Raw genomic sequence first — 13653 nt, forward strand, 5'->3', positions numbered from 1 at the left:
ATAGTTAGATTTCTTTCTGTCACCACATATTTGACCCCTTTTACCCCATTTACCTCCTCCCTTCCTTCTGGTAACAACTAGTCTGTTGTCCATGACCATGAGTCTCTGTTTGTTTGTCCTGTTCATTTGTTGCTTTTATGTTTATATCCCACATATTTATATGTGGGCACATAATTTAAAAAGCATAAATTAATCAACATCATAAATACAAATGTTGATATCATCAAAAACAAAAGGCTGTGATACAAAGCTGGAACTCTGCACATCACAATATTATGCTAATAAATAATGTTTTTTGGATATGATTATGTGAGCTAGAATTTCCCAATGTATTGTTATTCGTATTTTTATCTTAATCTAAAAAGGTACCACAGAAGACACTGATAAGAGCCTTTGTGAAATTCAGAGATACCACATAGAGTATTTTCCTGAATTTCTAGCCTAGAGAAGTTATATCAAAGAAATAATGTTAGTAAAACATGGATGTGTTAGTGAAATTATAATGACTCCAATAACTTGCCTAGCCTTTTCTATGAACAGACAAGGGCCTGAAGCAGGACCTGGAAACCTTTTAGATCAACTGGACCTATTCCAGTTAATGAACAAGTTCATGCAACAGCGACTTCCCAGAAGCTGTAGCAGAGACAGTTCAAAATCAAATGAAACACGAAAAAGATAAGATGGATTTAAAAAATCTATAAATCACTCATAATTCCTAAGAGGAAATACTTATTCAGTATCCATTTTCGACTTAGTGAAAGGAGATTCACACCACATAGAATCCATTTTTAACATCTTTTCTGAATATAGTTTCAGTATTTGTCAATTCTCATCATTTTTAACCTCTTTTAATTCCCATGACTTCTCACTAATTCTAGGCCCGATTTAGCTTTTGATTCTCTTACAAGATCTGTACCTTCTTGAAGTAAATTAGGGATTAATTCACTAATGACAGAGACTAAAATTCAGTCTATAAAAAAAAAGATAAAAATCCACTTGTACTTCTCATTTTTCTACTAATGACACTATGAAGCTTTTAACTAATGCATGTTTTTATTAATGGACTTTGTCAATAAATGAATCATCACATGTAGATATCATTGAGTGAGTTTGAACAGCCTGCTAGACTTATCCTTATTTTTAAGATCCAACCTTGAGGAAAACAAATTTTCTCCCTCTGCTTTCTCAAGAACTGATATTACTGTCTCTTTCAAATGTCAGTTTGCATGCATGATCATTAAGCATAAAAGAACTACCATACACTCAGACAGGATCTCTTTGAGACATTAATTCCATGACAATTTCATCATTTGTCACTATGATAAGTATTTTCAATGTCTTTATTTTCAACCTCTAAACACTACTCAAATCTTTGAAAGCATAACAGTTTAACACATTCTTTGGATTTGCTCCTAAATATTATACATGTTCTTGGTTAATTAGAATATGATGTAATAGGGTAAGAGCCATGGGTTCAATAGCAGTATGGCTTAGTTATTTTTGTTTTATGGCCATCTGTTTCTTACTTTTGAATAAAAACTAACGAGAAAAAATGGAGAGGATACTATCAATGGATTAAATAAAAAATCTCACATTAATGCTGTAAATTTTTTTAAAAAGACATCTTTTGAGAATAAATGCACTTTTTAGAATAATAAAGATTACATCTGTTTATGAAATGATGTCTATAAAAGAGATCATATGTGTCATCTTACATATTTTTCATTTGTACTTATGACCACCCATACATTCTTGAGAAAATATTATAATGCATGTTTTCTCTAGGTAATATATTTTAAACTACATGGGAAGAACAACCACAATTTCACTATTATCAGAGATTTTTTTTCTAAGTGCATTGCACTAAGAGAGCAGATAAATGGTTAAATTAAAATAAGAAGGAGCTAGCTTGCCTGTGGTTAGGTGACAAAGAAAAGCTGGTCAGGGCTGATTTCTTTGTCAACTACCTCCCTTCTAGTGTTGGCTCTGTACTACCTGTTGATGTGCAAAAAGACAAATCTGTTCACTTTTTTGTGCCTTAGTTCCATTATCTATAAAATGAGAAAAATAGGTTAGATAATCATTAAGTTACCTGCAAGTATTAGCGTTCTCTGATTCTATTTCTTATGAAATACTGCCTATAGTTTAGTTGAAGAGTTTACTGTACAAAGACTAAGAAACAGCAAGAGAAGTCCAAGCCTAAACAATAACTTTCTTTTTGAACATTATCTCTATTTGTCTTCCTCACACAATCACAAATTCAGTCTCGCAGTGAGGAATATAGATTACTGAAGAAAAAGTACTAAAAACTCTATGCAAATTGTAGCATCTTTTGACTGCTACAAAATAGGTTGCAAAACCATAGTTCCTTTGTATATTTTCATTAAAATCTTAATAGTGTGAGGCAGTTACAGGGGTTTGAGGTAAGATAAGAAGGATGTAAATATTGTCAGCTAAAATCCTCCCCAGGTATTTATATCAGAATGAAAATCTCAAGTACAAATATGGAAATCTTGTATATAAACATCAAATATTTTTCTATACAAAAGCACATGTTATAGGTATATATGATACTATCAAATGCATGAAAAGTATTTATTGCAAGTCACTGACACTGTATATACGATTTTCAAAGTCCTACCCTCTGAATCATCTGCAGCTTTTCTCTTTGGAAATATTTCTATATAATCTCCGTCCACATTCATATGGGGATGAATATGTTTCATGTGATGTGAATCAAAAAAGAAGGCTTTGAGAGCTGAAACAAAACCACGAATATTATAAATTTTCTGAAATTAGTTTAATGAATGTATTCATTTAGTTAGAGACAATTTCATCCATTATTATTGTATTTCAACTTCTTATGGCAGGTAGAAAGAGCATATTCTGAACATATTTGGACATTATAATTTATATCTTAAAATATGATTCAAGTTTAATTTTTTGATTTTACTATAACACTTGTGCTTTGTATGCATTGTTATTAAATCAAAGACAAAATATGTATGCATGCAAGGGAGCTATATATCGTAATTACCAAAGCAAAGAGTAGGAACTACAATGTCGTAGAGGATGGTATCTACAATATAATTTACTATTTAGAGAGAGATTGAATTAACTTCTTGAGGATAATTTCCTTACCTGGTGTTTTTTCACCTTTTTTTATGCAGGAACATTATAGAAATGTATGCTTCTATATATATCACAATGCTTGCTATCTTAATTTTGAGTAAGTGGTGAATCCTGATGAGATAATGACTTTTGTATATGTACTGTTGCCTAGCAGGATGTCACCCAGAAAATATAGTAGGGATGTATGCAATGATTATTTCAGAAAATGTACCTTGTTTCTACAGAACAACTTTATTGGCATCTTCAATTTGATCTAAGATTCCTAATGTTTTAAATATGAGATTGCATGAAGGAAACATTCTTATTTACTATATTGATTGCTTTATATTATCAAAAGGCAAAGGATTCCTAAAGAGAAATTTAAATATACTACATCCAGAAAATCTGCCTGTCAGTATTATTGGTCAAGGTAGATCCTAACAGTCAAAAGATGACTAACTCAGAATGGCAAGGAAGTAATATACTCTAAGCATTTAAATGCTAAACAGTTCAAGAACAGGAAAAGGTGAAGATTGTATGGATGAGGCACTGCTTATGTATTCATCCTTTTTCTCGTCCTTATGCATATCACTCTTGTAATATGCATTACCATTCATTTCTACATTGACAAAACAACTGCCAAATTTATTAATGGTATTTTAAATACTCTCCACCCATTTTGAGACTGGCTTGTTTGGAAAATACTGTTGCTTTGAAATTGACCTTGGCTTCTTACCTACATCACTTGAATTAGTGTCTAAGTGAGTGGTCTTTTCAAAGTTCTGAGATATCCTCAAGGTAGCTTGTTCGGCAGCATGTATCAGTTTTGTAAGATGAGTTCTTCTACGATTTGTAGGTAACTTGTCCCAAACTATAAATGTATCCTTTCGAACAAAATTATTCACAGTTTTTACAAATTCCTGTTAAAAAAAGTGTATCTTTTGAAATCATTGGAATCTTACATTAATCACAGATATAAGAAAAATTGTAAAGCTCAATGATATTAAGAATTAAAGTTCAACATACTTACAGTAAGAGTTGAATTAGAAAGGGTGTCCTTGTCTGAGTTAGTGCTGTTTATATAACACAGTAATGGTGATGATTCTGCTAATATCTCTATATATGTAATTATATCCATTGGTGAAAGATCTTTTGCAGAATGTCTATAGACTTCTTCCAGCAAAGCCACAGGTTGATTTACGCTTCTAATCTGAACCAAACATGAGACCAGAAAAAGGAAACCAGTTTAGAGTACTATTGGATCTTTTCAAAAATAAAGTTTGTATGTTAAATTTATTATGAGTTTGATTTTCTTGTCCTATACTCTAATAAGGTATCAGGCTAAACCCAACCATAACATGCAGCACTGAAACTTGAAATTATTTACAAAAAATAGCAAATAACTTAAAAAAAAATAGAAATTACTTCCAAAAAGAAACAGTATGCTTGAATTGATAATTTAAAAAATTACCTTTTAAAAGTTATAATATTTATAACTTAATGTGAATTAGGTTTTAATCAATCACAGAAAATTCTTCACAATGTGATAAAATGGAAATTTGTTTTAGTTGATTGTTTAATTAGTCATTTTGAGATTCACACTTTCAATCATATGGCAATAATTTTATGGATGCCCTACTTTTTATTTACTCTTTGAAATATTTAGAGTAAAAAAAATCTATTTTTATTCAACTATGGCACCTTAGAGTGTGGCAATGGGCCTGGGGTCAAAGTGTGTTTTTCTATTTTATTCATCAACTTCCTTTACATATTGAAAATAGTTTTCTAGTATATTGAATAATAAAACAGTAGCACGTAAATATGTAATAGTCTTCCTCAATACTTTGGGGATTTTCAAGTTAATTCTATCTGCATCTCAAATAAAATACTTAAACCTCTATATGTAAATAGTTTTAACTCTACAAGAAGACTAACTGCTTGTTACTCTTTTTAAAATAAGACATTGGAAGACATTTAACTGAAAACAAAATGTCGAAATAAAATAAAATTTGTATTCAATTAGTCTACTTACTTTTGTTAAAGTTTTATCAATATTTGCAGTAATACAGGCATTATCTAAATGACAGTCAGCATTCACATTTTCTATAGAAAAAGAAAATATATTATATAGTAATTTTTTAAAAGTACTTTTCCTAAATGATTATATCGAGTCTAATGATTTGTCTTATTTAAACATTAAAACACAGTTTTAAAAAGTGAGTTTCATTTTCACCTTTTATTCATTAAAATTCATCTTTTATTTTTCATTATTCATTATTTTAAAAATTTTATTCATAATAAAATATATTCATTTTTATTCATTAAAATACACAATATCTTATGGAAAATGGAAGATTATAGTTAGTCAAAGGAATATGGGTATGTTAACTACGTAAAATATGTGGTCTACATCTTTCATTTAAAAAAACAACACTTTCCTATTTTTTTTTTTTGACAATAAAGGAACATTGGCACATTTCTTGAAAGGTGTAGTTCTTTGATGATTCACAACTGTGTAGTATATATTTTATATACTTCTTTGACAATACATAAAGTTTGGTAATGTGATTTACCTTGGCAGTAAGTGCCATCGTTAGGTGTGAACTGTGCTTCTCCTGTGGATGTCTGATAACCTTCTTTGCAGGAGCAGCTATACCCACCATCCATGTTTTCACATACTGCATGATCACCACAGGCAATTAATTCGTCGCACTCATCTATATCTGGAGTATTTGAAAAATTAACTTTTTATTTAGTACTCATATAGTTGCTACATCATTGATAATATTATAACATACAGTTAGTGATTTCATATCAAATTTTATAATAACTCAAGGAAAATCCCATCATTTGAAAAAAATGGCAGAGTTAACTTAATTGCATATATTTGTTTAACCATAATTTGGCCAATTCATTTTGACAGCATATTGAAAATATTATTCATAGGCCAAACACTTGGATTGTTTTTTGAATAGTATGACTCAATAACAAAGTCATTAAATAATTTTTATTATTGACTGTAACAGTTGGTCTTAACTTAATAAAAACTCAATTTTTACAATACATTTAAAACACTTTGTTTTATAGCATTAAACTATATTGATTATAACAATTCAGTTTACATAAATCTGGAAGGATAAAAAGGAGTAGCCCACTTTCTTTCCAAAGCTTTATTTCCGCATGTAAGTTAACCTAAAAATTAAGATGTAGCAGAATGTGTGACATGACTCCCTTAAAATTTTACCACAATTTATTACTTTTGATCGTTATATTTTATTATGATTTTTAAAACACACTCATCATAGATAAAGTAACAAACTGAAAGGAATTAAGTCTTAGATTTTTGGTAGCCATATTTCAAAGCCACAATAAAAATTATATGTTTTAAGCTCACATAATTGATATTTTTAATTTAAAATTTTACGTACTACATGAAATATGTCTTAGAGTAATCAAGTATATATACTGTGCCAGTAGGCAGAGTTCCAACATGGAATGATTCCAAGGAACTGAAGAATCCAGATAGTTACCTTAAACTAATGTAAAGATTTTTGTGTTCCCAGTCTAGCTCTGACATCTTAGAGCTACTCTATGTTAAATTAATGAATAAAACGGTACTCTTAAGTATACAATTTGATTTTCAAAAAACTAATAGAGTGCCATTATATCATTTGCCATAAAAAAGGAGGAGTAATCAAAGTCTAATATAAAACGTCATCTAGTTAGTTATCTTAAATATAGCTGATCCTAATTTTTCACTTTAGAAATGTAATAAAGGTACAGGAAAACATTAAAACTCACACCACCAAAAACTGAAAGTGACAATAAACATCTTGCCAGATTCTTGAAGAAATTTCTATTAGCTAATAAAAATGATGGTACTAGATTTAAGAAGACAATTAAAAGACATGAAAAAAAGGTAGAAAAATCTTTTTCTTCTGCCAAATCTATGTATTTATGATCTCTACAGAAATCCTAATACACTACTTTAAAAAAATAAAAATGCTGCTCTACATACAGATTTTGGTTCTAAAACTCTGTTTCTATCTTCTTTCTTGAACTTTTTCTTCCATATATATATATATTCAGATACTCAAAAACAGCGAAAAGTAAAATAGATGAGTAATAACAGGTTAACTCTTAGAATATGGAGAAGCACTGGGGAAAGCATTCCAGGTTGGGCTGAAGAAAAGAACTCAGGTGGGAGTGCAGACTAAGGTTATTATTTTTCATGAAATCAATGAAGTGAGAAAAAAATATGAGAAAGCAAAAGACTTGTAGTTTTTGGAGCAGTGCTGAAGGAGTAGCATATACTATAATCAAACAATGAAAACACTCCAATGAAGGTGTGAACAGACTCATGAAGTATCATAAGCAGAAAAATTTCTTTCATGGATAGGAAAGCCATGTTTTTGAATACCCATTTCATATTTTTAGATGCTTTCTAGGGCTTAACAGGAAACAAAGTATTGATTCCTTCAATTTAAAAATTATTTAAAGGAGCGACATTTCTTGAGAACTTTGTTCCATACCCAATCTCAGAGCAACATACAAATCTTGGTTCTACAAACTCTGTTTCCATCTTCCCTCTTGTACTTTGGACACAAGTGGACACAACATTGATGCTTATAACAGTGTTTCAGCTTTTCCTTGTGCATTCTCCCCACCCTGTGGTTCTTACATTGAGGTCTCTGCTCTTGTGCAAGCCCTTCCACCACCACTCACTCAGCTAGCTGATACCCCAGAATGTCAGTGTAGGACCAAGAAACATATTTCAACTTCTGAATTCACCAACTGACAAAATGGTAATCTGTAAAAATAATGAGGTAGTATCCTGGAAGACTAGCATCCAAGATTAAGATTATACATATTTTTATATTCTGACTCCAAATGTTATATAATAAATATTAAATATCCTACCAAAGTAATACTTTTCAAACCTTAATCATCCCATCAAAGCAATGTTTCCCAAATTGTTTATTTTTCTTATTTATATTTTTTATCCCCTCAACATTTTTCTAAAATGTGGAAATGAGGTTTGCTGAATTTGATGTCTTTCTCATTCTTAGGCCTTAGTAGTAGAATTTACTGAATTTAACTTAGTAATGGAGTGTGTGACTACCACAACTGGCTGTGTGCCAAAGTAGTCAAAAAACTTCCACTATCCTCAGCTTATCATTCTACGTCCCTTTGCTACCTAGTAATATAGAGAGAATCATAACATATTGAACCGATATTCCATGCCCAAACAGAATGAAACTGGCTTAGCCAAAATGAAATGTGACTGCCATTTTTCAGCAAGATCCACACTAAATTCTCTCTTGCAATCTCTTGCAGGACCTAATTGTCTTGAATCTAATAAAACCACTATGGATCTTCCCTGACTCTATAATACTCATTAGTTTTGTCACTTTGGGTAATACTATAAAAGGTTCCTTTAACTCCAAAAGGTCTTTTTCATAACAAATGAGGAAATGTATGTAAGGTGTTTGGATATAGTAGGTACCTCATATTGTAATTATAAGTGAGGTACAGTGATTCTATTCATATTATGTGTTTTCTTAATAACAAGAGCCTCGTGAATGTATAAGTTTAGAGAAAACAGATTGATAATGAGTACCTCATTAGATTGCCATGTTTTGGTACTTACCAGCACTGTAAAAGAGAAAAAGAACACTTTCCCCTATCTTAATGAAAAGTAAATTGCTCTATGTAATTATTTCTGTTGGGCTAGAATTGACATTCCATATTTAATGATTGATCCACTTTTTTCCACTACCAACCTAACACTCAGCTTAATGCTGCTAACTTGATTTCTCTAAATGTAGGCACCTTATAAAATCATTAGCTTGTTTTCACATCAAAAAAAATCATTTGCTACTTTTTCATTAATAAGGTTATGCTTTTTTTCATGTCTACAATGTGCCAACCCAGCGGAATAGTATCATAATTTTCTTTCAAAATATGGTTGTATGAGTGTTTTGATTCTTATAATTTTCATCAATAGCTGAATTTTCTAAAGTTGTTTAACTCACAGACTGCAAAGAAAAGATAAAATGTCCAATTACTGGAAGTAATTTGCAAAGACAAAATTGAATGTTAATATTATTCAAAGCCAAGAAAAAAATCTGAAACTATAAGAATAACCAAGACAATAGGACATAAAAAAATCACAAGCAGTAAACACAGCTCTTAAGCGCACAGTAAACACGATGGAGTTCCTGGGCTCTATTCATTTGACTTTGAAGAGTCATTTCACTAATGGATGCCACAGTGTTCCGATTTGTGAAATGCAAGTCTGAAACTAGGTTTCTCAGAAGCTAGAAATATGAAGTTCTGTTTTACTATGATTCCAAGGGAAAGAATAACATGCATGCTAAATCTCACTCAAAGCCTTCTGCAACAAAATTACCTTATCTGTGAAACATAGTATTTGAAAAAAATTTTGCTTGGGTCATTTCTTTCCCTGAGTTGGAGCTTTTTATTTTCTATTTATACAGGTTCTTAATGACTACAATTATCAGACATGTCAAATTTAAATATCAGTTAAATTTTCAAATCAGAGGCAATACACTACAAGATAATACACTAATGTAAAAAGGGAATAGAATTACAGTTTTCTGTTCAAACTCCCTGAAGATTATCATAGTGCACAAGAAAAATTACTAGAAGATTGGAAAAAAATGAAATAGCTGCTCTGCTTCTCAAAAAGCTTAATCCTTAAGGACAACAAAATTGGTGAGAAATAACAATTTTCCAAAGAATAAGTTTTTCACTGAATAATCCATCAAACAAAAATGGTAGAAAATGAAGGACTCAGTACTGGGTATTGAGTTTTAATATAGTTATTGTGTTTACTGATTACTTAAAATAGCTAAAAAGAGAATTAGTAAAAAAAAAAAAAAAAAAAATAGGGCCATTCCACAGCATCTCAATAATAAATGAGTATTGGGAGAAAAAGTTTTAAATTACAAATATATCACAGTCTCATAAAATGTTGGCATTAAATCGTCTTTATCTGTGTGTGTTTTCTCTGTGTCTGTGATCCAGTTTTTTCTAATATAGGCATTCTCTACTTGAAAGGAACACAAATAGAGAAATATAGCCCTTTGTGAAACTGAGGCATATTAAAAGTAAACATGATCAGATGAAAAGGCAAGATGTCTTCTAGAGACAAGAGGGAATGGAGAGCACGATTAAAATTCCAATGATTAAGATGTCACAAGTTAGATTTCTTCACTAACTGAAACGTTTCTAATAAAGCTTACAGAACTACATAATTAGAACTACTAAAAGTAAAATATGAACATTAAATCACATTCTAAGAAGACTTGAGATAAGAGTGTAAGCTCCAAAACAACAAGTTTTGAGGTACTGTAAGTTTTCTGGGCAGAAAACTATCTTATCTCCTGAATATATTATAAACATTTTTGCTGCAAATACTAAAGAGAAAATTTTCATTCCACAAAAGTAGTATTTTTTCATATTATACATCTTTTATGCCCTTGCAAACCTTGAGCCACTGCATTTGCATGACTCAGATCAATGTGTGAGATTTCAATGTCCCACCCACTTCAGTCTCCTGTGGAAATAACGATGGCTTTCTAGACATAAGACTGGGATTCTAATCTTCTTCTTATCCTAAATGAATTAGGAGTAGCCTTGCACTTCCCCTTGCTATAAAATGAGGAGAATAATATCTTCACTGTTTACATAGCAGAGTAAATGTTATGAACTATAGATGCATGAGACATGATAATTTCTTTGATACAGAGATTTCACTGATAAATTTTCTTTGAACATTAATTCCTAGCTCAACATGTTATTAATAATAACATTGCCAGACTTCTCCTTAGCTTACTGATGAGAATCCCATTAGAGAACTAAGCAAAGGCCTTAGTGTGATCTATATGAACTTGGGTCTGTCTCTTTTATCTATGTAAAGTAGAAGCAGCACATTACTCCTGTCTGTGTTGCATAGAGTATCCCGATTTCCAGTCCCCTATCTATCCTTGGCTATGTGATTGAAATCATCTTGTAGATTATTATCAATCACAATTAATTATATTAGTTGTTGGTAAACTGTACAATTTTTTAGAAACCTGGAATAAGTTGATTTATAACTTACTTTCAAAGTTAAAGTCTTTGACTTCAGAGAATTTGCCTCTGAAAATTGTTCATCTTTTGAAGTTTCTAAACCATCTTTTTTTTTCTTTTTTTTTTTTTTTACCTCAGGTTGTAATCCAAATTATATCAGATCTGATAAATCAAATGCATTTATAACAGAAGGACATTTAAAAACATCTTATAGATATTCTCTTCAGGCTCAGTATAATATTTTACTAAGGAATTGAATTTAAATTATTATTTCACAAGAGGGCATTTTAGTGAAAGTGAAATGATTTTCTAAATAGATCTCTACTGTTCAGAAAAACTTTATGCAGATCTTAAGTGTGACTAACTTTCAGCAAGAAGTAGTAAAGCCCTAGGACAATTCTTTCATAAATAATGCCTACCTGAACATATTCTAAGAAAATGTAGAGTTCACCTCAGTGTGTATATTTATAAAAGCATCAATATTTATGATGCAAATCATAATTTTCTTGAGTTAGTATTTTAAAGTGTAAATATTTATTCTGTTGTTTGCCACCATGCTAGATCTTATAGCTTCATGAATTTTATTTTGTAAACCCTTTGATTTTTCTAAAAAAAAAATCTTTTTCTTATATCCTTAGATAAATATTCCATAGGAACTGATTATACAATATTGGAGAAATAAAAGAATTAATGAAGTCTCTGAAAGTATTTAACAACTAGGGTACAATTAAAGACTGGCAGCATTTGAATTTTTATTTACTCTCTGGGAGTAATGAGCAATAAGAGATAGGTACAAATTTTAAATGAGATAGCTGACTTACCTATGCAGACAGTTCCATCATTAGTGATAAACCTGTCTTGGTTACTGCTGGATCTAAAACCAGGTACACACATACAATAGTAACTTCCCTCTGTGTTAGTGCAGTTAGCATTTTCACCACAAGACTGGGTTAAATTCCCACATTCATTATCATCTGTGGAAATATAAATTTAAAACATTATTTTTATATAATTAAGATAAATTACTAATATTTTCCATTGGTGTTTGGAATTTTGACAGTTAAATAATTTGAAGTAATGCAAAGTTGATTTTTAAGAGAAGTTGATTCTAAAGAATCTACATTCTATACTTGTTTTATTTTTGTTTATAATGGGAAACTCTCTTTGTAGTTCCAAAGCAAAAAAGAATCCGTTACTTCAAAAACACAATATAGCTATTAAATGTATACTGGAATATTTTTCACATTTTATATGTAATTTAATTATAATAATTTCAATAAATATATACTCATTTGTGAATTTATAATACTCTTTATAATCAGTCAAAAGCATACCATAAGTTAAAAATGAAAAATCAGAGATTACAAATTAACATGTTCTAATCACATATCATTTATTTTTATCACTTATTCCTAAGAAGAATTTTGCATTAATAGGTCCATTTATTCATTAATGCATTTATTCATTACTATATACATTATATTGTCCTATACAAGAGTATACAAATATAAAAGATAAAAGATATGCATCATGGCCCATGGTCCTTACCCTTATATACTCTTCTAGTACAATTTATCAGAAAAAATATAGATTCATAAACCTTTTGTTAAAATCAGAAAATAGATTCATATTATCTATCAGATAAATGAAATAGAAAATATATTTCTCAGAAGTGATCATAATGGGCTGAAGGAGACAGAGTATTTTCAGGTGACATTAAATCCTCTTGTGGGTTGAATTGTATCTCTCAAGAAGATATGTTCAAATACTAACCCTGTGTCTGTGATTGTAACTTCATTTGGAAATAGGACCTTTGCATATGTAATCAAGTAAAGACCAGGTCATTCTGGATTAGGTAGGCCCTAATCCAAAGACTGGTATCTTTATGTGGAAAATTTGGACATGGGGACCCAGGGGAGGGGCATAGAGGAAAAGGCTATGTGAAGACAAGAGACAGAGACTGAAGTGATAAATCGGTAAGGCAAGGATTGTCAAAGGTAGCTGACAACTACTAGAAATATGTGAGAGAAAAAAAGATTCTTTCCTAGACTTTTTGGAGGGAGGATGGCTCTTCCAATACCTTGATTTCAAACTTCTAGCCTCCAGAATTGTGAGAGAACAAATTTGTGTTGTTTTGAGCCAACAAGTTTGTGGTAGTTTGTTAGGGCAGGCCTAGAAAACTAATAGACCCAGACTGGCCAATCTAAGATAGTTAAGTATTGGTTAGATAGAAAGAAGGAAGGTCATTAAAAAAAGACAAAATATTGGGCAAACATGCAAGCATTGGGGGTGACTATTTCTGAAGACAGGGTGAAAGCCTATTGAGGAACACAGAGAGAGTACATGAAAAAGCAAGTTGAGTTTGAAAAATGTCTTAAATTTTTATTCTTCATTTTAATCAAACCATGTTTAATTTCTTTTTAAAGGATGAAATGTGTAACATTT

General features: G+C 30.6%; 1 protein-coding gene across 1 annotated transcript in view; it reads right to left on the bottom strand.

The window, feature by feature from the left end:
- Nucleotides 1-13653, bottom strand: part of ADGRL4 (adhesion G protein-coupled receptor L4) — a 98784-nt gene that overhangs the window by 32266 nt on the left and 52865 nt on the right. Inside the window, exons 3-7 of the mRNA XM_011355552.2 lie at nucleotides 12030-12182; nucleotides 5144-5214; nucleotides 4142-4321; nucleotides 3848-4031; nucleotides 2642-2758 (exon numbers count right to left, since the gene is read on the bottom strand). Coding sequence (XP_011353854.1) covers nucleotides 2642-2758; nucleotides 3848-4031; nucleotides 4142-4321; nucleotides 5144-5214; nucleotides 12030-12182 — 705 coding nt within the window. The remainder of the gene's footprint in view (nucleotides 1-2641; nucleotides 2759-3847; nucleotides 4032-4141; nucleotides 4322-5143; nucleotides 5215-12029; nucleotides 12183-13653) is intronic.

Source organism: Pteropus vampyrus, unplaced genomic scaffold (assembly GCF_000151845.1).
Source record: "Pteropus vampyrus isolate Shadow unplaced genomic scaffold, Pvam_2.0 Scaffold22, whole genome shotgun sequence".
NCBI lineage: Eukaryota > Metazoa > Chordata > Mammalia > Chiroptera > Pteropodidae > Pteropus > Pteropus vampyrus.